We start from the raw sequence: 27,660 nt of genomic DNA on the forward strand, positions 1-27,660 counted from the left end.
TAATCATTCCATAAGGGGTTAGAGTAACTATACAAAGTATTGATTTTTAATAAATTTAATACATCTCCACCCAACAGACAATACTTATGCACACAGAGGAGATGCTTACTACTTCACCAACTACAAGTTACTCTCACCTTAAGAATGGGTTACCAAAGTTCATTATACTACCGCTGAATTCTAAGCTTTTCCTGCTTGAAAAAATAATACTGTTAATGTTGATTAAGGGACCAAGTACAACACTCAAGATTATTTAAACTCAACACTACCAGAAAGGTAAAAACAGTACTGTGGAGAGTGGTTCGCAAACTTAAACGGGCAACAAATCATCTACACGTTCTGATTTTGTTAGAATGCAGTAGGCCTATATCATATCAGACCCAAGTTTCTGCATTCCTAACAAGCTCCTAGGTGATGTCCTAAACATCTTCAACAGCAAAACAATAAAGGATAAAATCTAAATTCTTAAACACGTAATACAGAGCCCTACACAGTTTGGCTGCAACCACCATCACATTAGATTTATGATTAAGAGTCTGAGCTTGGGCTTCCCTGGTGGCGCAGTGGTTGGGAGTCCGCCTGCCGATGCAGGGGACGCAGGTTCGTGCCCGGCTCCGGGAAGATCCCTCATGCCGTGGAGCGGCTGGGCCCGTGAGCCATGGCCGCTGAGCCTGCGCGTCCGGAGCCTGTGCTCCGCAACGGGAGAGGCCACAGCGGTGAGATGCCCGCGTACCGCAAAAAAAAAAAAGAGTCTGAGCTTTAGACTCAAAATGTATGCCTTCAAAGGCTCTTTCTCTGCTAATTAATACGTTATTTAACCTATGTATCTCAGTTTCCTACAACATAAAGTTTTGTTTTAAGGACTGAAGGACATAATGAGCATGAAACACTTAAGCATTCAATGAATGAATTAACTCTTGCCATGTCTCACTCCCCAAACACCGTGTCTAGCCATAGGTCTGACATTCAGAAGATGCACATGGTTGACTTCCCTGGTGGCGCAGTGGTTAAGAATCCGCCTGCAATGCAGGGGACACGGGTTCGACCCCTGGTTTGGGAAGATCCCACATGCCGTGGAGCAACTAAGCCCATGAGCCACGACTGCTGAGCCTGAGCTCTGGAGCCCGGGAGCCACAACTACTGAGCCCATGTGCTACAACTACTGAAGCCCACACGCCTAGAGCCCATGTGCTGCAACGAGAAGCCACCCCAACGAGAAGCCTGTGCACTGCAACAAAGAATAAGCCCCACTCGCCGCAACTAGAGAAAGCCCATGCACAGCAATGAAGACCCAAAGCAGCCAAAAAAAAAAAAAAAAGATGCAAATGTGGTGAATGAAGTATCAACTCTTTTCAACTGCTTTTTTAATTTTTCAAGACTGAAAAAAATTAAAGCAGTACAATGAACACCCACTCTCTTCACTTACATTCATCAACTGTTTATGTATATAAGACATAAAACAAATAACGTGTGTACATGCAACTTTTCTAAACCATTTAAAACCCCTAATATTTCAGCATGTATTTCCAGATCTAGAACATTCTCCTACATAACCACAATAGTATTAACAGCTCAAGAAATTAAACCTAGATATGACATCATCTAAAATACAATCCAGTTTCATATCTCCCCAATGGTCCTAGTAACATCCTTCATAGATGGTCCCTTCTTTGATCCATGATCCTATCAAGAACCACACATTGCATTTAGTTGTCATGTCTCTTCAGTCTCCTTTGAATACTGACTAGTCTTCCAACCTTTTTTTAAGTCTTTCCAGACAACAGATAACTTTAAATTACAAACTAACGTTTCATTTTAATAATATGAATAACATATACACGTGTAAAGAAAAAGAGTTTCTACTGCCAGTGATCTGTGGCCTAACAAATCGATGTTTCAATTTGTGCTAGCTTGTGCTAGCTCATTACCTTCAACTGAATTAAGTCATTTAAAAAGCTTTTAAAAGCTCATTTACTAGTTTGCAAGGACCAAAAGGAAAAAATTCAAGTGGCACAAATGCCCAACCCCCTCCCCCAGCTAAGGGAGAAAACCTTCTCTAGTTCCTCAAGATGGGGTGTGGTTTAAAGTAGAAAATGTAATAACATTATCTAGTCGGAGGCACAGCTTGTGGGAGCAAGTCTCAGAAACTCAATATAACGCAATAGGGTTAACACTGAAATTAGCAGTCCCAGTTTGTAAACACATCTCAAAATTTTTATACTGTGTCACAGCACCGCCAGCACCACGCATTTTTCCTGCATTTCTCCCTTCAAAACTGTTACAGCAGCACAGGCAGCCAGGGACCTCCACCACGATTAATCACAAACAGAAATATCCTCACTTGAGCTGGCTGATTCATTTTACTATTCTCTCTACTGTTGCTTCTGTTTTAAGTATTTATACATATATATATATATGTAAGTTTTAACCCGTATTTGCTCCCTTCCCTCACCCCCTAGGAACACTTTTTCCCCGGTATAATACAAGGAAACCTCTCAGGGATTAGTAGATTGGCTAAAGGGTGAGTGGAGATCTACCCTTCATTTTTTCCTTTTTTGAGCATTTCCATTTCAGCAATGTATGAAGCTTTTTTTTTTCTTCCAACCACTAGGTACATGTATCACTTTTAAGTAAATAGGTTCTTTTTAAGAACCACAAATGCTACCGCCATCAGGATCCAGGCAAGAAACATAAACGGGTCAATCAGGCCAGCCAAATAGTATGCCATCTCCCCTCTACAGCATCAGTGTGGTCTACTGACCACTTACATCGAAATCACCTGGGGCACCTGTTACAAGGACAGACTCCTAAGCCTCAGACACACTAAATCAGAACCTCCAATGTATGAGCCCAGGCTTCCACATTATTAATAAACGCCCCAGGAAACTCATACCTAGCCCATCATCCCTCCATTTCCAGCCCCAGCCCACTCTCACCAGAATCACCAATTTTATACTTTCTTCTAGGTCACATACAACTAAAAAACCAGGAAGGGGAACTGTTTCATAAAAACTGCATCACACCACACCTATCATTGTGCAGTGTTCTGCCCCACCAACACATCACAGTTTTATTTTCCTTCTAAAGAACTTTTCCATTATAAGTTTTCAATAGCTATTATCCTTTCTTGGATAATATATTTATTCAGAACTACTTTCATCTACTGAATTTTACCTACTGATTTTATGTCCTTACTGATTAGCAACAGTTTTCTTACAAAGGTACACAAATATTGAATTAGCATTTGTATAAAGCCTGTATGAACTGTGACTGGATACTTATTGAATCAAATGGGGCTAGGCAGCTGTTCATGGTTAAATTCTGAGGGCGAGGTTCATTACTAAATTTCAACAGGTTATGTATATAGTTCAACCAGTTACTATTTCTGTATCTTTATCTGTATGGATTAAAGTCCAAAAAGTTAGTGGATTTTGTTTTGCATTGTAAACTGCAGCACATTTACAAAAATCGTGTTATCCACAAAATTACAATAGATTCCACAAAACTCAGCAGTTACACAAGTGACAGAATTAAAAACTAGAAAACCCTGTAATTATTTCTTAATAAAACTTGTGCCAAAATACCAAACATAATACAATCAAATATTTATGAGCAAACAAATGTATCAATATGTTCATAAATAAGGTAACTTTGTTTTGTTTCCAAAATAAATTAAAATTTGTGGAATACAGCAAAATATTAAGAATTGGTAAAGCTGGGCAATGGGTTACACTATGTTCACAACATTTTTTCCTACACTTCCCTGTATTATATGTCATAATAAAAATGTAACTTTCAATCTGTAGAAGTCATTAAAAGTAATTTTTCTGGGCTTCCTTGGTGGCACAGTGGTTGAAAGTCCACCTGCCGATGCAGGGGACATGGGTTCCTGCCCCGGTCCGGGAGGGTCCCACATGCCGCGGAGCGGCTGGGCCCATGAGCCATGGCCGCTGAGCCTGTGCGTCCGGAGCCTGTGCTCCACGGCAGGAGGGGTCCCAGCAGTGAGAGGCCCGCGTGCCGCAAAAAAAAAAAAAAGTAAATTTTCTAATTTTTCTCCCAGCAAGGGTTTATAAAAAACTGGGAAAGAGAAAAAAGTTGTCTTTAACTCCTTACTTTCAAAGCTAACACTAAATTACAGCTACTGATATGCAGGTATTCCTGTACTTTCTTAAAATACGAACTAAAAATAATCAAATAGATAATTTCTGACAGCAAACGATGAACGCATAAGACTTGATACCAAGTATGAAAAAAAAATGAGGTGGAATATATTCAAAAGAATAACCAGAGGTCTAAGATATTAAATAAAAAACTTGTGGACTTCCCTGGTGGCACAGTGGTTAAGAATCCCCCTGCCAGTGCAAGGGACACGGGTTCAAGCCCTGGTCCGGGAAGATCCCACATGCCACGGAGCAACTAAGCCCATGCGCCACAACTACTGAGCCTGCACTCTAAAGCCTGCAAGCCACTACTACTGAACCCAAGTGCCACAACTACTGAAGCTCGAGTGCCTAGAGCCCGTGCTCCACAACAAACAGAAGCCACCACAACGAAGAGCAGCCCCCACTCCCACTCGCTGCAACTAGAGAAAGCCCGCACAAAGCAAGAAGACCCAACACAGCCAAAGGAAAAAAAAAAATTTTAAATAAAAGACTTGAGGAGGCAAACAAAGAAGGAAATGTTTATGCTAATCTGTTCCCACCTAATCCCTTTCCAATTTAGCATCTCTGTAATTCAAGACATTCAGATGTGAAAATAAAAAAAATGGACAGTCTGCTAGACACCATAGACTAGGACCTCCTAGTGGCCACACATATGATTGCCAAGAGCTGGCACTGTAATCCACCCAAACCCATAAATATTCCAGGCTTCATGTTGTGCACATCAAGTTTGTGCTTTTTTATTACCAAGTAGCATTCCATTGTACTACAGTGTGTTTACCCATTCTCTATGGGGCATTCAAGTTGTTTGAGTTTGTAGAGGCTGCTGTAAACATCAGTGTACAGGTTTTTGTGTGAACACAGGTTTTAATACCACTTGGGTAAATACCTATGAGCAGGATTGCCGGGTCTTATAACAAGTATTTGTTTCATTTTATCACAAACTCTTGGTTTACTTAAGCAAGTTTAAGGACAGAGGAGAACTGAATTATTCTGTACAACAGAAGAATTTTGAGAAATGAAATGGAGAAGAGGAATTAGGAGAACAAGTAAAATGAAGAAAAGCTGGGGTAAGTGAAATTATAAAATTCCACAGTTTTATGGTGTTAAAGAAAGGGTAACAGAAGGTAGAAACATCTAATACGGATTTCTAAGTTATCTGATTATCTGAATGAAAGCCTCACTTCTGTTCTCCACCCAACCCTACCCCCATCTTCAGTAAAGTCTACTGAGGGGGAAGGAGGCTTCTATAGTAGGACTCTTGGTTACTAATGCTGAACACTTAAAAAGAAAGCAGGGATTCCTTATCTTAACAGCAGACTTGGAATCCTAAAATTAAAATTATGCATAGTCCTTCAAATACCCAGAGTTGGAAGTGGTTAAAAAAAAAAAGCCTTAGACAAGAAATCAAAGTACTAGTTAAGTATTAGACTTGTATTTACCAAAGAGCCTGAAAGAGCCTCACTAAAGGAGGATCCTTGAGGGTAAACGGTCAAGGGGTTTTGACCAGGGTCAAAATGGGGTTTTTCTTAAGTTGGTATTCGTATTTTAAGGCATGTCTATCACTGGGAGTCCAGAAAAAAATGACACACACACAAAAAACTATTTCAAAAAAAAAAAAAAAAAAAAAACTATTTCAGGTAGCAGTTAAGCTTATTAGAAAATTTTGAGATTATATTCATCGCCATTAAAATTATAGTGGGACGGGCACCTGAGTTTCCAAGTCCTTTGTTAGAGCTCCTTGCCATGGCTAGTCCAACCTAAAGCTGAAGTATGATTTCAGAACTGTGCTCACTTCAAAACCCAATAATATTCTTGGAGCTTCCCTTGCTTGTGGGCCTACTGACACCTTGACTGCAGCAGTAGTGGTGGGAGAGTCTAAGAGAAAGTTGTGTTTTTATTGCCATCTTCTCTTTTCCCTCTAGACTGTGGGAAACTCTACAGGACAAAGATACTGCAACAAATTAATGGCAAGAAAAAGAGATGGAGGAACAAAGATTTTAAGACTAATCACAATGTATGAACTTTATTTGGAACTTGATTCCCAACACTGATGGATATTTTATTATATTAATTTTAGGTGCAATAATGGTTTTTTTTTTTTTCTTATTTGGCCACGCCACACAGCTTGTGGGATCTCAGTTCCCCGACCAGAGACTGAACCCGGGCCACGGCAGTGAAAGCACAGAATTTTAACCACTAAACCACCAGGGAACTCCCAACAATGGTATTTTTTAAAGTTGTTACATTTTAGAGATACACACTGAAAAATGTATGGATAAAATGATACATCTTGGATTTGCTTCAAAATAATGGGAAAGGTGGAAAAGACCAGTGAAGAGATTAAACAAAAGTGGCCTTGCCTTTACAACTGTTCAAGCAAGATGATTAGATGATGGGCACAACGTGGGGGTTTATTTTATTATTCTATTTTTGTATATGTTTTCAATTTTCAATAAAAAGTTAAAATTTTTTAAAAGCGTAGTTTTAAGTTTCTCCCTTTTTCCTCATTCTTGGTTCTCCTTTCTTCTAACCCTTTGAAACCACACCCTCTGACCCCATGCAACAGAAAATAAAAGCTCTCTCTTCTCTGAAATGGAGTCCTCTGCTACACATAAACAGAGTTTTTTTTAAGTTCTTTTACGTAATAACTTTAATCTTAAAAGTTCCAATTCTTTTTCTTTGTCATTTTCTTTCTTTTCCAGCCTTACTGATCTTGCAAATGATGATAACGTAAAATCTTCTAAATGTTAATATATATTTTAAAAACTAAATTTGCTCCAATGATCTACAAAAAATAAATGTCATTATTCAATTGAAACCCCTCTTTTTGGAGAGGAATTCTGATCCTAGGAATATTTTCAACTATCAGAGAACAAATCCTTCCCTAGGAGATAAAAATTAATTGTGAATTAATGAATAAATTTATGAACTGGCCCATTTGAAATCTCAATTCATTCAATAAATAAATTTCCATTTTTCATTTACTTAAAAATTACTGTATTACTTTTATAATCCAAAAAATGTGATAACTTAAAATTTTAAATTATAGACATTTTTCTGACATAAATACATCAAATGTTTTATCTGGGAACTGAGTTTGACATCAAAAGACAGTACTGCTGGAACTAGGGGTCTTTTAAAAGATGGGCAACATCTAACCTACTGTTTGTATTTTAAACTAAGACCTAAATATCAAACTCTGAGATAAACCACCACTGGTCACATCTTATACACCTGTTTAACTGCTCCCCACCAATTCCATTCTACTGGTTTCCCTTTCTGTGCCTTTTCTTTCTTCTTTGTCTCACACATTGCTAAGTCCAGCTTGCAGCACTTCCTCCTCCTTGATACATCTTTATTCCTCATTTTTAATCTGTATTATTTGCAACGTTCTAATTACTGTTCATTATGTGTTACACAGACACAGCCTTTGAATGTTAATCACTCACTGACACCTTTCAGTCTGGCCCGTAAGTGATAAGTGACATCTAATCTCCACCAATCAGAAGCAGGTGGTGAGCAAGGATTTCTCAAATATGAGACTTCCAAAAGACATCCAGAAAAATAGAAAGTATATTCTGTATACCAACACTCAATCTTTTCCTTCAACAAAACCCCACTAGGACAACTAACTATACGGTAAATTATTTTACTAAACACTACAGATAACAGTTCCTAAATGATTAATTCCTAACTAATATCAATGAAATTAATTCTTAAATAATTCTACAGGAAAAATTTTTTTCAAAATCTTTAAGCAATTTCTTTTCCTTTTTATTTTGACTAGCAACATTCATCCTGAATATCTACAAAACCAAAACAGTAACTATTCTGGACACAGGAAAATAAAAATCTCAGAAGATTCAGAGTAACAAAATGATTATTCCAAGCCATTCTGCAAGCAAGAGACTAAGGGAGAAAACTTTTTCAGCCTTGTGATGCCCCCCAAAATCCATTCAAGGGATAGAGTGGCAAAACAAGCCAATATATGGGATTTTTGGATAATCCATCTATTTTCCTTTCCGAACAGAAAACTGTGTATTCTCTCATGGGCCAAAATCACCAACAGCTGAAGAACTGCTGAATGGCAAGATTATGCACATTAATAACTATATACACTTGACACAATTTAACATGCAGAAAGGGATTATATTCGACTTGAATAAGTCCAGCTCTTTTTATATTTCAACACTGGAAAGCATAAGCCACACTGACCCAGGATAAAAAAATAATTGGGTTGGTTAAAGAGGATGTTCAGGCTTGATCTTAACAGAAATATTTGAAAGGAACATGACAACACGAAAAAAAAAGTTATCAGTTTGGTTCAATGATGGGAAGTAATAGTCTGTGAAAAGAACCACATTGGAAGGTACAACAATAACCTACTGCAGTTTGAAGACAATATTACTTACTTCACAAGACTCAATTACAAAGTACTGATGCAGCCATTAATTTAACAATAAATTATAAGGTACAACAGAGCAATGTCTTTACCAGCAACATTATTTAGAAAAGATTATATAATCTTTATTTAAAAAGGCAACATGATAGACAACTCTAAGACAAAAATTAAACAAGTATTACACATTGTAAAAAGTTTCTCCAGGGAGTTCTCCGGCAGTCCAGTGGTTAGGACTCAGCACTTTTACTGACGTGGCCCGTGTTCAACCTCTGGTGCAATAACTAAGATCCCGCAAGTTGAGCAGCACAGCCCAAAAAAAAAAAAAAAGTTGCTCCACTGAGGTTCACATTCAAGACCTCCTCTCAACTGCTTCAATAACCTAAAAAGTTGCCCTTACTCCCTTTAGGTCATCCTTCACTCTGCAACCAATGACTTTCCTAAATCACGTAAGTAATCTGTTACCTGGGAGGATGAGGAGGGCACTTTATCCTGTAGATATCCGAAGGCCAAAGCGAAACCTAGCTCAGCGTCCAAAGCCTTCCCTAATCTGATGCTAACCTAACATTTCCTCCTCTGAGCTCAGGAGGTTCCCAAAATATAAGTCCTTCTTCCCACCTATCTTAGCCAAACAGATGTATCCAAACCTACCCAATCGTTCAAGTTTGTGTCCCCTTTCTGTGACACCCTTAATACTTACGGTATAAATTAATCTCTCAATAGTGTTGATAAAATATTCAGCACTCATCACGCACGAGGTACTGTCGATACCAAAGTACACTTTCTGTACACAGCTTCAAAGTGGAAGAGAAAACCTTAACACAATAGAATATTCTAAGTAATAACGATTTATAGAGTGCTGCAGTAGCAGCACAAAAAACAAACACCAAGAAACTAATTCTGCTCCAGGTTATCAGAGATGGCTTAACAAGTGAAAACAGAGATGGACCTTGAAGGACTAGCATTCTCCAGGAAAATGTCATGAGGAAGGAGCAAGAAACTATGTAACATTCATCACTAACATTCATCCCACTGTATTATACTCCTAAGTGATGGACAATATCTTGTATACAGACGGTATTCAGATGTGAAACTGAACGCTCCAATACTTTCTTTATGGCCTCAGCTAATTCATATTGATAGGAAGCATAATCCCAAATAAGAGAGCAATTTTGGTAAATGAATTGCAATCTTCTGTAGACCAAAACTTTCAATTGGGTTTCTAAAACGCAGGAAAACTAATCGTAACTTTGATTTTCCTATCCAAAAGTATCTTATGATAAAGATACCAATAAACAAGTAATCAAAGACACAAAATGCCCCAAATAAATAATCTACTCCTGAATAACCAAGAATAGCCAACATCCTTACTTTTTCTAATTATTTTGCAAAAAGTATGTTTGAGATAGTCTAAAGACAGAAATGCCTAAAAAACACTTCAGGGTTAAAACAGTGTTTAAATCCCAAATACCTAACAAGAATAATAAAAATATTAAAGTTATTGCCACTTCATTAGCCTGTTTCTTAAGTTGCAGAAAGCTAGACTTCAGTTCCCATAGGTGATACAATTATTAATAGCCCCAACCAACATTTCCAGATGCATCTACTTTTTCCCTCCTTGCACTCTCTTTTCCTGCTACAGCCAACCACTCAAACACATCTTTCACGACTCACTGCCTAGGTACAAGATGGTCTCTCGGGCTCAAATGTCCTCCCCTAATTTAAAACCGATTGATCCTTTTAGACCAGGGACACCTCACCTCCTCTATGAAACAGCCCTAAGTATAAATTAATTACTCCGTTCGTTACCCAGGTTCCCAGAACATGTTGCTTATACTTTTTTTAAGCATTCATTTGCCTCATATAATAATGAAGATGTATACATATCTGTTTCCCCACTAGGCTGTAAAACTTGATGGCCTTAGTCTTTATTACCTCTCACAGACTAACCCCGAGCCAGGAACCTAGAAACGATGTGTGAAATAGTGACTCTTGGAAGCTCGTGTTTGATGAAAATTTCAGATTCCAAGTCAGAAATCAAGGAATGCAGCTCCAACTTCCCATGCCTCATCTTTTCTCAACAGTGACCCTACTTCCTGTCATTTCTGGATACTCCCTGACGGGGGACTCCAGCCTATTCCCAACATTTTCCTAATGCATACTCTGTATTCCACAAAACGACCAACTACTTCAAATGCTTTGGCCATTAATGTGCCTTTCTCTCTTCCACCAATAATATGGTGGGAAGAAAAAGACCTTTACTTTCTTTGGAGGAAGAAAACGACCCATATTACACTAAAAGTGATCCAGGGAGGGAAAAACTACCAGATTTTATTCCCAAATTATTTCGAACAACAACAACAAAAAACCTAGATAAGTATCTTGGACGCATGAAGTCATGCAGATTAACCAAGGTTAAGAGTAATGGGCCTCAGTCTGACTAAACTCGACTGAAGGCTGCCCGGAAAGCGGCTGCCGTATTTCAGTGCTTTTCTGGCTCTCCCATGCACAAACTATGCCAACGGCAGTTCCGAGAGGCGAGGAAGACTTTGTTCCCACGCGCTCTTCCCCGCTCCCTTGCCCAAGAATCTTCCTCAGAGGGCCGTTTAACGAGGCCCCCGGGTCAGAGAAGAATGCAACGCTGAAGCAGCAGCTCCCGAACACTGAACAAAGCGCCTGTCGGGGGTGTACGAGTAGGACGCCATTACGCGGGGCAGTGGCCTGCGCCGCTGGCGCCGAGTAGACGACGCGGGCCCTGAAGAGCGGGTTCGGGCCCCCAGAAAAGGAACCACAGGAAGAGGCAAAAACCTAGGAAGCCAAAGTCTTAGCAGGTTGGGCAGCGGAGAACCTACGTAACAAGGAAAAGACCGCTTACCTTCGTGGGTTTTCGCGATCTTCGCCATTTTGTCCACTCGAACACACAGACGGAACTGGCGCTCCCAAGAACTTCCGCTCGTCGCCGCTGCCACGGAGAAAAACAGCTGGGGGCCGCTCTCCACGCAAGCGCCAAGCGGGAGCGCGCTCCGTCGATGACACGTGACAGAATAGCCACCTAGATAGAACAGAGAGGTGCATTGTGGGTGGAGGGAGGAGCTAGGGTGGGGCCCGGAGGCGGTTTTCCCGGTAAACCAGAAAAGGGCTAGGTGAGCCTTGGTGCCTTAAAGTGGGTATACTCTGCCCTGGAGTAAAGTGGATTACACCAGAGTATACCAGGGCAGTTAAAAACAGTCACTGAAAGAAACATTACGGTTTCAGGGCTGGGAGAAGCCTCAGGCCTTCAATCCCCTTCCTCCAAATTCACCGGACCGGCGTTCTGGAGCCAAACAAAAGCTTTCTTTAGCATGTCTCAGATGTTGCAGTGCTTAGTTGCAGAAACAGTTACAACAGTCTCATCCCTCGCGCTGTAATTCAAGGTCATTTTTCTTTCTTTCTAAATACCATTTGGATAGGAGTTTCGTCTACAATATAGGTTCCCAAACACTACTGTAATTCACATAAAGTTGGTAAATTGTTGCTAATCCCATAAATCCCATAAAGTGGAAAACTGTGGCTAATCCCATTTAAGAAATGAGAGAAAAAACTGGGGCGGGGGGTATATATAAATTGTGCAATATCACACAGTTATTAAGTTACACAGCAGGAACTCTGCCAGTCTTTTAAAGCCTTTTTAAACTTTCTGAGTTCTTAGAAAAGCCCTGATCGTCAGCATTAACACTAATGAAATGCCTCTCTTAATCCTAAACGTCATTCCTAAATCAGGAATTTTTAAAAGATAAAAATACAGCGGTGGGGTGGATAGGGAGGGTGGGAGGGGGACACAAGAGGGAGGAGATACGGGGATATATGTATATGTATAGCTGATTCACTTTCTTATGAAGCAGAAACTAACACCATTGTAAAGCAATTATACTCCAATAAAGATGTGAAAAATAAATAAATAAAATATATGCTAAAAAAAATACAGTGGTCTTTTTTCTTCTAAGCATCAGCTATACGAGCAGAGCATAAGCTTGTATTGTCACACTGGCCTTGGACTCTGAAGAACAAAAGAACTTAAGAGGGAAGTTGGTACTGGAAGCAACCTTGTAAAGCAGGTAAGGGTCAGGTTATAGCTATCACAAAGAAAACAGTTTACCTTGCTGTGTGACTGACTCAATACAAATATGTAGTAGAAACTTTAGTAACAAAAAAGTGAGATTTTTTTATTAGCATCAACGAAAAAATCAATTTGATGGGTTAAAGTTTTCATTTGTTTGATTTAATTGTTTTAATTTAGGTTAAACAGTAGCCGGAGGAAGAAGGGGATGAGATAAGAGAGGAACATGTAGATTATGCCTATTGTTGATAAGTTCTACTTCTTGGATTGTCAGAGGGTCCACAGACATTCCTTAAATGGTTTATAACCTACACATAGATTACGTATATTCTTTTATAGATACAAAATAGCATATTTTAAAATAATAAAAGAAAATGAATAAGAAATAATGAATTAGAAAAGGGTGTTATATGTCCATCAATAACCAACAAGCTAAAAGAATTCATCCATGTTGGCAAAAAGATTGCAGGTATGTTGCATTTCTTGATTCATGATTTTTTATCTTAAATTCGTTTATACAAGACAATCACAGTCATGTAAAAATATACGAAAAGGAAATTCACCAAAATGTTAATAGTGGATATTTGTGAATGATGGAATTTTGAGTGTTTTTTTCTTTATAATTTTTAGTATTTTCCAGATACTCTGCTATGAGCATGTACTATCTTTATGAACAGAAAAAAATAAATGAAATGAAAAGCATTTGTAACACTATGTTTTGTCACATGTCCTTTGTCTTTCCAAGATAAAAGCTGTGCCTGCTGGCCACTTTGTATTATGTGCATATTTCTCTAGGTTCCTAGGTATTAAGTTACTTTTGTAGGGCAAGGACATATATTGGGTAGTGAGGTATGAGAGACTTTGCCAAAGATCAAGTGAGACTCCCTTCTCTTAATCTTCTAAAAGATGAATTGTCTTTAATAAAAGAATGACTTGGATTTTTACACAGTAAGAAACAAGAGTTTTTTAATAAGTACCCTTTACTTTCCATTCCCAAAATTAATAAATAATAATCAGATATTATTTAAAATGGATTTCCTACCCTTTTCTGGTGAGGTTTCTTAATTTCAAAAGTCAGAAGGGGTGATCTCCCCTCCCTTTTATAACCTAAACCATTGAGAGTGATGACACCCAATTAAAAGGAAAGTCCATTCCTTTTCTTATCAAGGACACTTGGAGGCTTGCTTTTCCTAATCTCAAAAAAATATTGGACTTCCCTGGTGGCACAGTGGTTAAGGATACACCTGCCAGGCTTCCCTGGTGGCGCAGTAGTTGAGAGTCCGCCTGCCAATGCAGGGGACACGGGTTCGTGCCCCGGTCTGGGAAGATCCCACATGCCGTGGAGTGGCTGGGCCCGTGAGCCATGGCCGCTGAGCCTGCGTGTCCGGAGCCTATGCTCCGCAACGGGAGAGGCCACAACAGTGAGAGACCCGTGAACCCAAAAAAAAAAAAAAAAAAAAAAAATCCAAATGGGTTCAATCCCTGGCCTGGGAAGATCCCACATGCCACGGAGCAACTAACCCCGTGCGCCACAACTACTGAGCCTGGGCTCTAGAGCCCACGAGCCACAACTACTGAAGCCTGCGCGTCTACAGCCCCTGCTCCTCAACAAAGAGAAGCCTGCGCACTGCATCAAAGAGTAGCCCCTGCTCGCCACAACTAGAGAAAGCCCGTGCACAGCAACAAAGACCCAACACAGCCAAAAATAAATAAGTTTATTTTTTAAAAATATTGCAAAGTAGCAAGTATACATAATTTTTCTGGACAAAAACCAAGATATAATAATTTTTCAGAATGTTAACTGCTAGCTGTAACTGCACAAATTACCTTTGGAGATAAAGCTATAAAGGCCTGGAAGCGCCATGCTATTGGAAAACCAGTGACAATTTATCAAGCCCATCTTTTCAGAGATAAAGGGACTGTCACAGGATAAATGGACCACAATCTTGATGTGTAATGTTGAGCTTTCCAGAAATCTATATCAGAGGGACATCAGTCTCTACCTACCCCAGGCCAAAACTCTACTTCCATTTGCCTTTCAGTTATGTCTAAACTTCCAAAACTATAGTTTTATTTCTGAATATGCCAAATTCTGAATATACCAGTCAATGTGCCTGTCATGCCTGACTTTCCCTTCTAGCTTCAACTGACCTGACCAAACTCTCCATTTAGGGGAACAGCACTGGGTTGTTCTGGAAGAGACAGGCACCTGGCCAGCTACCTAGAACCTGGCCTGGAATACACTGTGTACACCCTGTCCATAAACAAAGGAAATTATTGGCTAAGCCAAGATTCCTTCTCCTGGAAACTTTAACTTGAAGTATGAAATGAACTTGCTAGTTGCTATTGAAACAGAAAGAATCAGAGGAAATTGTCACTTCCTCTGAAGAATCATGAACTCCTGTTGCTTGAGTCCCCACCACTACCTTGAATCCAGAATCACCTCCAGCTCCAAGCTTCCAAAGGCTCATTCTTTAAATAATACTGCTCTTCTTGAACTAGCTTGGGTGATTTCTCTTCCTTTCAGCTATACCAGGCCTAACTAGAACAGAAGAGCATATATTAATATATGTGTGCCAACCTCCTAGAGAAATAGAAATAAAAACAAAAATAAACAAATGGGACCTAATGAAACTTCAAAGCTTTTGCACAGCAAAGGAAACCATAAACAAGACCAAAAGACAACCCTCAGAATGGGAGAAAATATTTGCAAATGAAGCAACTGACAAAGGATTAATCTCCAAAATTTATAAGCAGCTCATGCAGCTTAATAAAAAAACAAACAACCAAATCCAAAAATGGGCAGAAGACCTAAATAGACATTTCTCCAAAGAAGATATACAGACTGCCAACAAACACATGAAAGAATGCTCAACATGGGCTTCCCTGGTGGTGCAGTGGTTGAGAGTCCGCCTGCCAATGCAGGCGACACGGGTTCGTGCCCCAGTCCGGGAAGATCCCACATGCCGCGTAGCGGCTGTGCCTGTGGGCCGTGGCCACTGAGCCTGCGCGTCCTGAGCCTGTTGCTCCGCAACGGGAGAAATATGTAACTGATTCATTTTGTTGTAAAGCAGAAACTAACACACCATTGTAAAGCAATTATACTCCAATAAAGATGTTTTTAAAAAAAAGCAAAAAAACCCCAAAAAATATGTGTGAATTCATTAACTAGCTTCTGTTTCTAGCTAAAAGTCAGCTGAGAGCTGTCTTTGATTCATAGTAGTGAAATACCTAGATTCAGAGCACACATAAGTCAAGTATGTGTTCCAGATAGCTAAGAGGATTGTGTCTCAGAAGCATCAGATACCTAGAATGCTGTGATGGTCTTCTAATGTGTCAACTTGACTAAGCTACAGTCCCGTTATTCATACAGATACTAACATAGGTGTTGCTATGAAGGCCTTGTGGGTATGCTTTAAGTCCATAATAACTGACTTTAAGTAAAGGAGATTGTCCTAGATAATCTGGGTGGGTCTAATTCAATCGGCTGAAAAGTCTTGAGAGCAGAACTGAGGTTTCCCTGAATAAGAAAATTCCATCCGTGGATGGCAACTTCAGCCTATGCCAGAGAGTTCCAGCCTGCCCTTACTGATGGCCTGCCCTATAGATTTTGGACTTATTAGCCAGTGCCCACAATTGTGTAAACCAATTCCTTGCAATAAATGTCTTAATATGTATCTCCTACTGGTCTGTTTATCCAGTTGAACCCTCATTAAAACAAATGCTAAAGGTAAATTTCACCATTCATTCATTCAAAAAATATTTGAAGACCTATCAATAAATATTCAGCAAGAACCCATCATATATCAGACATTACTTTAGATGCTGGGAATACAATGTTGAACAAGATACTGTCCTCACTGGGACTTCCCTGGCGCTCCAGTGGTTAAGACTCCACACTTCCAGTGCTTCCACTGTAGAGGGCGCGGGTTCCATCCCTAGTGGGGGACTAGGATCCCACACGCCACACAGCACAGCTAAATAAATAAATAAATAAAAAGATACTCTCCTCACGGAGATCAGATTCTTTGAGGGAGAGGGATTAAAAATCTATGTGTGATTATATAATTTCAGATACTATCAAGTGCTATGAAGAAAAATAAGGCAAAGTAAGGGGGGAGTGGGCAGGGTGGCAGGATAGACAGGAAAGGCAAGATGTCTGTGAGGATGACATCCGAGCAGATACCTAAATGAAGTATGGGAATGAGTATGCCAGACATAGCAAGTGCCAATGTTCCAAGGTGAGAGTGAACTTGGGGTGTTCCAAGAACAGCAAGAAGGCTGGTGTGTCTAGAGTGGTGTAAGGGGGAGAAGAGTAGCATGAGATGAGGCCAGGTACCTGTGGTACCTGGCAGTACTACATTGCTGAATGGTTAAATTAATATTGAATGAAGGAATCTGCCAAACTTTCCTGTTCTGTACTGTCTCTGCTAGCTTACAAAGAGACCTGCTGCATAATTTTTGCTACTGGATTCTCAATGATAGATGTACCATACAAGGGCAGGAAACACTGTCACTAATGACTCAGCTTAGGATGGCTGTTTTCACTAGCTGAACTAAGAAACTGGCTGAGGTGGGAGGTCAGGACCAGAGAAACAGGATTTGTGAAAGAGGGTAAGGGATGTTGGACAGACTAGGGTCCTTAGGTCAATGACAGGTGATCTGCTGTAGGCAGGTACCAGAGTCAACCTAGATATGTTGGCAGTAATAACAACAATAGTAGTACAAAGCTGGCAGTTTTTGATGTCACCCCAAACCCAAAGAGACCTACTAGGCAGAGTATTCTTTCCTAGTGATGGGAGGTACAAGATGCAATCGTTTGTCCTTTACTTTGGAGGGGATGTCCAGGGATGCCCCAGACCACTATGCCCCTAACACAGTGGTTCTCAACTGGGAGTGATTTTGTCTTCCAGGGATACTTGTCAATGTCTTCAGATATTTTGGTTGTCACAACCTAATCCTCTTTTCCTAGAAGGTCCTCCTTCCTATTCCCACCCCCATCTCCTGTACTCTCTTTCACCTGGCTTACTCCTCATCCCATAAAACTGACCCAGTGTCGCCCCACCCAGGAAATCTCACCCGAGGAGTGAGATATAGATAGCATGCTTTGATACTGCCCTCCTCCTTAAATACCACAAACATCTCTAACTACTCTAGCCATTTTGTATTATAATTGTTTCTATGTGTCTTTCTCCCTGAACTGGCTTGTAACACCTAAAGCAACGTAAAGTGAGCAATTACTGGCATCTAGAGCATAGGATACTGCTCAGTATCATAAGTTCCACAGGAAAGCTCCCCACAACAGAAGTTTCTGGCTCAGAATGTCAATAGTGCCACCCTGGGAAATCCTGCCCTAAAAATATCACTAACGAAGCAGACCTTAATTTTCACTGGGTTTATCTCCTACCCTCTGGAATATATATGTCTTTCCAAGGCCTCCAATGTACCTACCATTTCCTGGTCATTTAGTCTGATTAACATGATTAACACAATGCCATCCATACGACGGACTGATATGACGTTCTGCTGTCCAGGTCCTTTAAGACTATATTATGATAGGGACTTCCCTGGTGGTCCGGTGGTTAAGACTCTGTGCTCCCAATGCAGGGGGCCTGGGTTCGATCCCTGTCAGGGAACTAGATCCAGCATGCCACAGCTAAAAGATCCCACATGCCGCAACTAAAGATCCCACATGCAGCGACTAAATATCCCGCATGCTGCAACTAAAACCCCACATGCTGCAACTAAAGATCCCGCAATCAACAACTAAATATCTCGCATATGGCAATGAAGATCCCGCGTGCTGCAACTAAGACCCGGCACAGCCAAATAAATAAATTAATATTTTTAAAAAAAGAAAAACTTTTAAAAAAAGGACTATATTATAATAGAGTTATTATGATAGACCATATTATGGGAGAGTTAACATAATCCAGGAGTAAAACTTAAAATGTATACTCCTGTGCAGTTCAAGAAAATGAATACTGTTATAAATCCTTATTGTTAGGGATGGAAAACAACTCTTTCATCAAATCAGTACCTGCTTACCATGTACTTGAAGTCACATTAATCTGCTCTAGCTACCACCTCTAGCACAGCAACTGCAACTGAGGCTACTACTTGGCTGAATTTGTGATAGTTTACTGCCATCCTCCAGGGTCTGTGCAGCCTTTGTAAGGGCCAGACTTCAGTTTAGACATGATGAGGACCACGACCCTTGCATTCTGCAGGTCTTTAAGGCACTGATCTCTGCCATACTTCCTAGAGTAATGACAATGTTTTCTATCTACTATCATGGCAGAGTGTGAGGGAAGCTGTTCACTAGCCTTCCCTACTATGTTCTTATTCCAGGAACCAATACGACAGTTTAGCCAACTTCTAACTATATTCATTCCAATTAAACATTTGGGAACTTGGGAAATGACACTTGGCACTATGAACCAGACCTGGGCCCGGACTCCATTTATAACCCTAGATTCCCACTCTAACAGGGACTATTATGACTCTTTGGGTATCAATGTCAACTTGTACAGGGTCCACAGCACTCAAACATTTAGTGATTCCACTTTTCCCAATGAACAGTTACCAGAGCAAATGATAGGTGCCTTTGGAGAAGTACAAGGGGATTCATTAACACATCCTTACCATAGTGTTACATGGTCCTGCTTCCTGCGGACCTAGCTTCTCTTTCAATCAAATGGTCTAAAATCAGAGTCTACATCTGAAAACTAGCTCAGGCATGGAAACTATTAAAGGATCAGTTTTTGAAAAATTTTTACTGGAATAGCTGCCTCCAGCCTCCTGAACATCCAACCTTGATTTCTCTTGGTTGTATAGATTGAGCAACATCGTTGTGGGCTGCCCATCAATCTTGCCTCTAAGGACACCCTGTTGCATTAACAATCTCTGTATCTTTCTCCAGGTCAGGACACCCGACGCAGCCATTTCGACCTTGTGCTAATTATAATTGTACCCACCTTGCTTCTGAGGATGAAGCATCACCACTTGGCCTCTATTTTGGGATCCCATCATCCCCACTGCTTTCATGGAGCCAAGCTATGTAACTTTTTCTGCTACTATCACCTGGGGCCTGTAAAGGACAGTCACCATGAGTAACAGTGCTGTGCTGAGCCATGTTGCAGTCTGAGGCAGAAGGAAAAATCAGTAATATTGATCCTGTCTTTAAAATTTTGACATTTGTTCATCATGGACTTTTCTGCATTAGTATTATTGTTTAAATACCATATTAAAATATTATTTATCTTGGTTACTGAGATTTTTGGCACCCCCTTAAATTCTGAACCTGAGGCCTCAGTCCTGTTCAGTGATGCTGGTGCCTGCCCCTTTCACATTTCTTATTGCTTTAGGGAAAAGAGTATCCTCTGAGCCTTCCCATGGAGTACAGTCACCTCCTAAGTTTTCTAGCCTTAGTGTAGAATACCTACTCTAGCATACCCACCTCTCTGAGCCTTTTGATCCCTTCTTCCACAATCTTCCACAGTAGTTATGCCATTTCTACACCACTTAATGTGAGCCATCCCAGTAGAGTGTTAGCACTGCCTCCCCTTATCCTTGTCAGCATATTCCATATAATGGGATAGTACTCCCATATTGATAAATCCTCCCTTTTCATTACCTTCTGCTACCCAGCCCTACCCCTTGATCTGAGACCCTCAGAAGTTAGTTCCTTATGTCATCCTCCAGCTCCTGCTGGTACATATTAGCTAGGTCCTTTGACTCCTTTGAGGTGTCCCTCTCCTCCCTTAGCAGGCCCAGCATTTCTTTGGCCAGGTGATGTGTGACTTAACCGCAGTTATTGGTCTGTTGTCCAGGAAGGAAAATTCTTGAGTGGAGCACCTGTCTTCTAGTAAGTCAAAGGCTTCTGTATCTTCTTCAAGCAAAGAGGGAGCACTAGCTTTTTCACAGAGAGGATTAGGCCACATCTGTAGGCCCAGAGGATTCAGGGGAACCTAGGATTTCAAGTTGCCTGGGTGCACTGACCCCGATGCCCTGATCCTATTTCTCCTGATTGAAATCCTTCCCAATCAGTGCCCTCACTTTGTATAAAAGGAATGCTGAGGCTGAAAATTTTGTCCACTTTTGGAGCTCTGCTTTTTTAAAAATTATTATTAGTTTGCAGAAATGGCTGAGTTTTTCTCTTTTTCTTTTAATATTTATTTATTTGGTTGCGCTGGGTCTTACTTGCTGCATGCAGCCTCCTTAGTTGTGGCATGTGAACTCTTAGTTGCAGCATACATGTGGGATCTAGTTCCCTGACCAGGGATTAAACCCAGGCCCCCTGCACTGGGAGCGTGGAGTCTTATCCACTGCGCCACCAAGGAAGTTCCTGGAGTTCTGCCACTCTTTTTTTTTTTTAATAAATTTATTTATTTTAAAAATTTATTTATTACTTTTGGCTGTGTTGTGTCTTCATTGCCGCATGCAGGCTTTCTCTAGTTGTGGCGAGCGAGAGCTACTCTTCATTGTGGTGCTCGGGCTTCTCATTGCGGTGGCTTCTCTTGTTGAGGAGCACAGGCTCTAGGCACATGGGCTTCAGTAGTTCCAACATGTGGGCTGCAGTAGTTGTGTCTTGCGGGCTCTAGAGTGCAGGCTCAGTAGTTGTGGCACATGGGCTCAGTTGCTCCGCGGCATGTGGGAATCTTCCCAGACCAGGGCTCGAACCCATGTCCCCTGCATTGGCAGGTGGATTCTTAACCACTGCGTCACCAGGGAAGTCCTGCCACTCTTAAGTCCTGGATCTGACCATCAGCCTTTTTTGCTCCCTGGCTGGAGACAGAGACAATGAGACTCTCCTTATATACTACCAATGATGCCCTCCAGCTTTAACACTTAACAATTTCTTAGTGATTAATCACTCTCAGCCTTTCAGTGTCTGTCTCCCAATATCTCAATAGGAGCTATTAGCGCTTCACCTACCACCAGTAAGAGGGTCCTCAATGCCAGCCAGACTGCAGGTGATCCAGATCTAAAAAATCCCATTTTAGAGTCTCCTTTCTTGGATCACAGGTTGGGTTCCCTATGAAGCAGACTCTGAGATGGAGATTTGCATGCAGAGGGAATCAGAATCGAGCAGAAGCAGCAGCTGAACTGCCACTCAGTTGCAACAAAGACCTCAATTCTATGGGGAACTCTGTAGATGTTTTGGCCCTTTAGAGTTGTTCCAAATTGGGGCAAGGGAGTTGAGGCTTTATACTCCCATATCAACATGATTTTGGATGTGAGCTTCCCCGGGCAGAGGGCATGACCTTGGGAGAGGCAGCTTTCTTTTAACTACGAGCAATACCCAGAGAGGGATGCATCAGAGGGCTGTCACCCAAAGAACTTCCAACAGCTCTAGTTATGAGAGGAGAGAGAAAGGAATCTGGGCAGCCTATAGCATCCACTACAAGTAAACAAACGTGTCTTCCATGAGATGACAATGATGCAGCCAGATAGAGGATGACACTATCCCCTAAGGATATGAACCTCAAAGAAGCTTGGGCTTTCACAAAAAGTGGATAAATAATAGTCTGAAAGCAGTAGTGAGAAGTGATGGACACAAGGGTCCTGCTCTCTTGAACTTGAGGTACACAGGTAGTGCACAGGTAGTAGATGGGTTGGCAAATGCCCCTTCCCAAAGTTCTCAAAAACCATTTTCTTTCTTGGAATGGTGATTAATTGAAAATAATTTTTAAAATCATTTTTCTTTCTTCATGGCAATTTATCAAGTTATGCCTCTCCAGGAGTCTCTACATGTGGAAATTGGAGGAGTGAGAACATGCACGTGCTCTCAGTTCTGAAACCTTCTTTCTCTCCCACTAATGCAGTGATTCTCAAACTCTAAGAGCACTCAAGTCCCTGAGGAGTTTCTTTTTTAAAAAAATATTTATTTTGGCTGCACTGGGTCTTAGTTGCAGCACACACCATCTCTGTTGGGGCATGCGAGATCTTTAGTTGCAGCACATGGACTTCTTCGTTGCGGCATGTGGACTTTTAGTTGAGGCATGTGGACTTCTTAGTTGGGGCGTGCATGCAGGATCTAGTTCCCTATCCAAGGATCAAACGCGGCCCCCTTGCATTGGGAGCTTGGAGTCTTACCCACTGGACCACCAGGGAAGTCCCCCTGAGGAGCTTCTTAAAAGTGTAGGTTATAAACCAAAATTCCAGAGAGTGATTCAGTGAGTTTGAGATGAAGCCCAAGAGTTGATCAGCTTTACAGGTGGCCTACTACCATGCATTGAGAAACACTGCATATCAAAGCCTCTTTTCTCATCTATATCTGAATTCTGGGTGAAGGCAGACAGATCTCCCATGTTCCATGGTCAGAAAGAGAAATAAATGTACCCAGTGTTCAGCAGCCACCCACCCCCACCCACTTTTAGATAAAATGTGCCTTTGGGTGAGAAAGAATGAGCAGCATCGATATGAGAGAAAAAGCACAGAAGAGCTTTACAGGGAGCCAAACTTCAGCCAATGCAATTGTTCTCAACGCCACAGGGTGCAACACCTCCTTTATTCTCCTGAAATAAAAATCATAGAGAATATAACCTGATCATTCTGAAATATCAATACCCTAACTGAAATATAAATAAAAGAAAAATGCTTATGATAAAAAGATATATTGAGGAGTAGGAGATTTTATGAATCACAGGTTAGAGTTTCCAGAGGCATAAAGGAAAGGTTTAAGAGTGAAAATCAGGAACGAGGAAGCACTCAATTGTATAATAATGAGGCTAAAGGAGAGAATGACTATTAGAGGGACTCTTAACTTAGACATTGAGCAAGGATAACAAGCAGAGGTATCTTGCTATTAGATTGTCAACATAAATGGTCCTGGGAATCCTCAGGTGGGTGGAGCTAAAGCAGGGTTAAACGGACTCTCATGCCACAATCTTCTATGGCAACGGACAGCAAACTCTGGCCCATCAGCCATATTTGGCTGCCATCTTTATTTTTATATTTGGTGGTAAAATATATATAACATAAAATATACCATTTTAATCATTTTTAAGTATACCATTCAGTGCATTAAGTACATTCAATGCATTTCTACATTAAGTACAAACTATTGTACAACTATCACAACTATATATATCCAAACTTTTTTATCACCCCAAGCAGAAACTCTGTAACTATTAAGCAACAATTTCCTATTCCCCCTTCCCCTGAGTCCCTGGCAATGTCTAATCTTTCTGTCTATACAAACTTGCCTTTTCAAGATATTTCATGTAAAGTGGAACCATACAATATTTGTCCTTTTGTGTCTGGCTTATTTCACTTAGCATATTTTCAAGGTTCATCCATGTTGTAGCATATGTCAGAACTTTTTTTTTTTAATAGACCGTTATTGGAGTATAATTGCTTCACAATACTGTGTTAGTTTCTGTTGCACAACAAAGTGAATCATCCATATGCATACACCTGTCCCCATACCCTCTCTCTCTTAAGCCTCCCTCCCATCCTCCCTATCCCAGCCCTCTAGGGCATCGCAAAGCACCAAGACGATCTCCCTGTTCTATGTTGCTGCTTCCCACCATCCAACTATCTTACATTTGGTAGTGTGTATATGTTGATGCTACTATCACTTCGCCCCAGCTTCCCCCTCCCACCTCATGTCCTCAAGTCCATTCTCTATGTCTACCTCTTTATTCCTGCCCTGAAACTAGGTTCATCAGTACCTTTTTTTTTTTTTTATTTGTTCTAATTCTGTGAAGAATCCCATTTGTAGTTTGATAGGGATTGCATTGAACCTGTAGATTGCTTTGGGTAGTATAGTCATTTTCACAACATTGATTCTTCCAATTCAAGAACATGGAGAACTTCATTCTTTTTAAGGCTGAGAAATGTTTCATTTTATATATATATAAATGTCACATTTTGTTTATCCATTCTTCTATTGATCGACATGGGTTATTTCCACCTTTCGGCTATCATAAATAATGCTGCAATGAACACTGTTGTACAAATACCTGCTGAGTCTTTGTTTTCAATTCTTTTGGGTGTATATATACCTGGGAATTGAATTGCTGAGTCATAATTCTATGTTTAGTTTTTTGAGGAACTACCAAACTGTTTTCCAAAGCAGCTACACCATTTTACATTCCCACTAGCAATGCATGAAGAATCCAATTTCTCCACATCCTCACTAACACTTTTTTTTTATAGCTATTCTAATAGGTGTGAAGTGGTATTTCATTGTAGTTTTTATTTTATTTTATTTTTTTTTGTGGTACGCGGGCCTCTCACTGTTGTGGCCTCTCCCGTTGCGGAGCACAGGCTCCGGATGTGCAGGCTCAGCGGCCATGGCTCATGGGCCCAGCCGCTCCGCGGCATGTGGGATCTTCCCGGACCAGGGCACGAACCCATGTCCCCTGCATTGGCAGGTGGACTCGCAACCACTACGCCACCAGGGAAGCCCCTCATTGTAGTTTTAATTTGCATTTGCCTATTGGCTAAGGATGTTTAGCATCTTTTCATATGCTTATTGGCCATTTGTGTATCTCCTTTGGAGAAATGTCTATTCAAGTCTTTCGCCCATTTATTAATTGAGTTGGGTTTGGGTTTTTTTGTGTGTGTGTGGTTATTGCTAACCACAGATACATATATATATATATATATATATATATATATAATCTGCCCCCAGTTCCTAGCACAGAGCTTCTAAAACCCCTGAACCACTGTAAAACCCTGAGTGATAAAAGCACTAGGAGCATCTCCTGTTCAAATATTTGGTCTTTGAGTGTCCTTGAAACAGAACTACTAAAACCTTTAGTGAATTCCTAAGGGAGAAGAGCGCTAGGAGCATCTTTTATTCTATTGAGGCAACTCTGAGTGGGCTCCTGGATGGCTACTAGATTGGGGTTTGTCACCAGAAAGACCAAGTCATAATTAGAAGCTTGGAATTTCCAGTCATCCACTCCTCACTTCTCCAAAGAGGCGGGGCTGGAAATGGAGTAAATAATTGATCATGTCTATGTGATGAAGCCTCCATAAAATTCCAATAGTATGGGGTTCAGAGAGCTTCCAGGTTGGCAAACACATGCATGCTGGGAAGGTGACACACACCAACTCCATGAGGACAGAATCTCCTGCACTCAGGACCCTCCAGGACCTCACCCTATGTATCTCTTCATCTGGCTGTTCATCTGTATCCTTTATCACATCTTTAATAAACTAGTTAACATAAGTGTTTTCCTGAGTTCTGTGAGCCTCTCAAAAAAATTAATCAAACTTGGACTTCCCTGGTGGTCCACTGGTTAAGACTCCATGCTTCCAATGCAGGGGGCAAGGGTTTGCTCCCTGGTCGGGGAAGTTCTACATGCCATGGGATGTGGCCGAAAATAAAGAAAATAATTTTTAAAAATTAATTGAACCTGAGTAGAGGGTTATGGGAACCTCTGATATGTAGCCAAACCAGACAGAAGTTGTGGGTAACCTGGGAACCTACTACTTGTGATTGGCATATGAAGTAGGGCGGGTGCAGTCATGTGGGACTAAGCCCTTAGCCTGTGAGATCTGACACTATCTCCGGGTACACAGTGTTAGAATTGAGTTAAACTGTAAGACACCCAGCTGGTGTCAAAGAGAATTACTTGGTGTGGGACAAACCTCCACACATTTGGTGACAAAAAGTGAATTGTTTTGTATGAGTAGCAAAGGAGACACACAGGAGAAATACATAGGTGGGAAACTGAGGTTTTCTAATTCACTATGTGTTGACTTTCACCCTGTTGACAGTGTCTTTTGATTCTCCACCTTTTAATTTTGATGAAGTCCAACTTATCTTTTTTTTTCTTCTGTTGCTTGAGCATTTGGTGTCATATCCAAGAAATCATTGCCAAATCCAATGTCATGAAAAATTTAGTTTTGATTCCAAAAAACAATGTACATTATAAATTATTCAAATAGTACCCCCAAAAAATATATAAAATTAAAAGTAAAAGCCTTACCTCACATGTCTCATTCCCCAATGGTTAAGTGTATTTTATGTATTCATTAATTAATGTTATATATATACAAACACATTCAGTATATATATTATTTAATTTTTACACCAGATTCTTAAAAGGAAGACTGTTTAAGAGGGGGGATGTTGGCAGAAATTACATACTATAAAATCACAAATTATTCCAAAAAGGAAAGAGTTCAAACACAAAGATGCTAGTATGAATAAATAAGAAGCATCTTGATAAAATCAGACTTTAAAAAAGGTCAAAAGATGATAGGAGGCCTACATAAGAAAAATAATCAGTAGCTTCTGGGTCAGTGAATACATGGAGATTGGGGAGAGTGGCACACTCAGAGATGGAAGCTTAGGGCTTCCCTGGTGGCACATTGGTTAGGAATCTGCCTGCCAATGCAGGGGACACAGATTCGAGCCCTGGTCCGGGAAGATCCCACATGCCACGGAGCAGCTAAGCCCGTGAGCCACAACTACTGAGCCCGTGTACCACAGTTACTGAAGCCCGCGCGCCTAGAGCCTGTGCTCTGCAACAAGAGAAGCCACTACAATGAGAAGCCTGTGCACTGCCAACGAAGAGTAGCCCCTGCTCGCCACACTAGATAAAGCCCATGCGCAGCAACAAAGACCCAATGCAGGCATAAATAAATATATATATATATATATATATAAAGAGATGGATGCTTCAAGTCCTTCCCACATAACCTTGCCCTAAGCATTTCTTCCATCTGACTCCATATTCCTGAGTAATATTCTTCTATAATCAACTGGTAATCTAAGGATATACTGAGTAAAGATGCAGGGGAATGTGGAATATGCCTTGAAGACCTGTAGCAGAGAGATACTATAGCACAACTGCCTTGTCTATGCATATATCATAAAGGCTGCATCAGTGAATGGTTTGAAGTACAGTTGATCCTTGAACAACATGAGTTTGAACTGCAAGGGTCTGCTTACAGGTGGGTTTTTTTCTTTCTTTTTTTTTAAATAAACATTTATTTATTTATGGCTGCTTTGGGTCTTCGTTGCTGCGTGCGGGCTT

General features: G+C 40.6%; 1 protein-coding gene across 6 annotated transcripts in view; it reads right to left on the bottom strand.

Moving 5' to 3' along the window:
* SF3B1 (splicing factor 3b subunit 1) overlaps positions 1-27,660 on the bottom strand; it is a 61,748-nt gene that overhangs the window by 26,479 nt on the left and 7,609 nt on the right. For 5 of the 6 annotated variants that reach the window (XR_003004845.1, XR_003004846.1, XR_003004847.1 and 2 more), the window contains exons 1-2: positions 19,636-19,729; positions 11,438-11,614 (exon numbers count right to left, since the gene is read on the bottom strand). Coding sequence is in view for 3 of the 6 variants with exons in the window: in XM_024757387.1 (XP_024613155.1) it covers positions 11,438-11,614; positions 19,636-19,705 (247 nt within the window). In the remaining 3 variants the exon portion in view is untranslated. Of the gene's footprint in view, positions 1-11,437; positions 11,615-19,635; positions 19,730-27,660 lie in introns of those variants that run through there. The other variant, XM_024757388.1, reaches the window with a different exon arrangement.

Source organism: Neophocaena asiaeorientalis, unplaced genomic scaffold, assembly GCF_003031525.2.
Source record: "Neophocaena asiaeorientalis asiaeorientalis breed wild unplaced genomic scaffold, Neophocaena_asiaeorientalis_V1.1 scaffold246, whole genome shotgun sequence".
In the NCBI taxonomy this organism is placed as follows: Eukaryota; Metazoa; Chordata; class Mammalia; order Artiodactyla; family Phocoenidae; genus Neophocaena; species Neophocaena asiaeorientalis.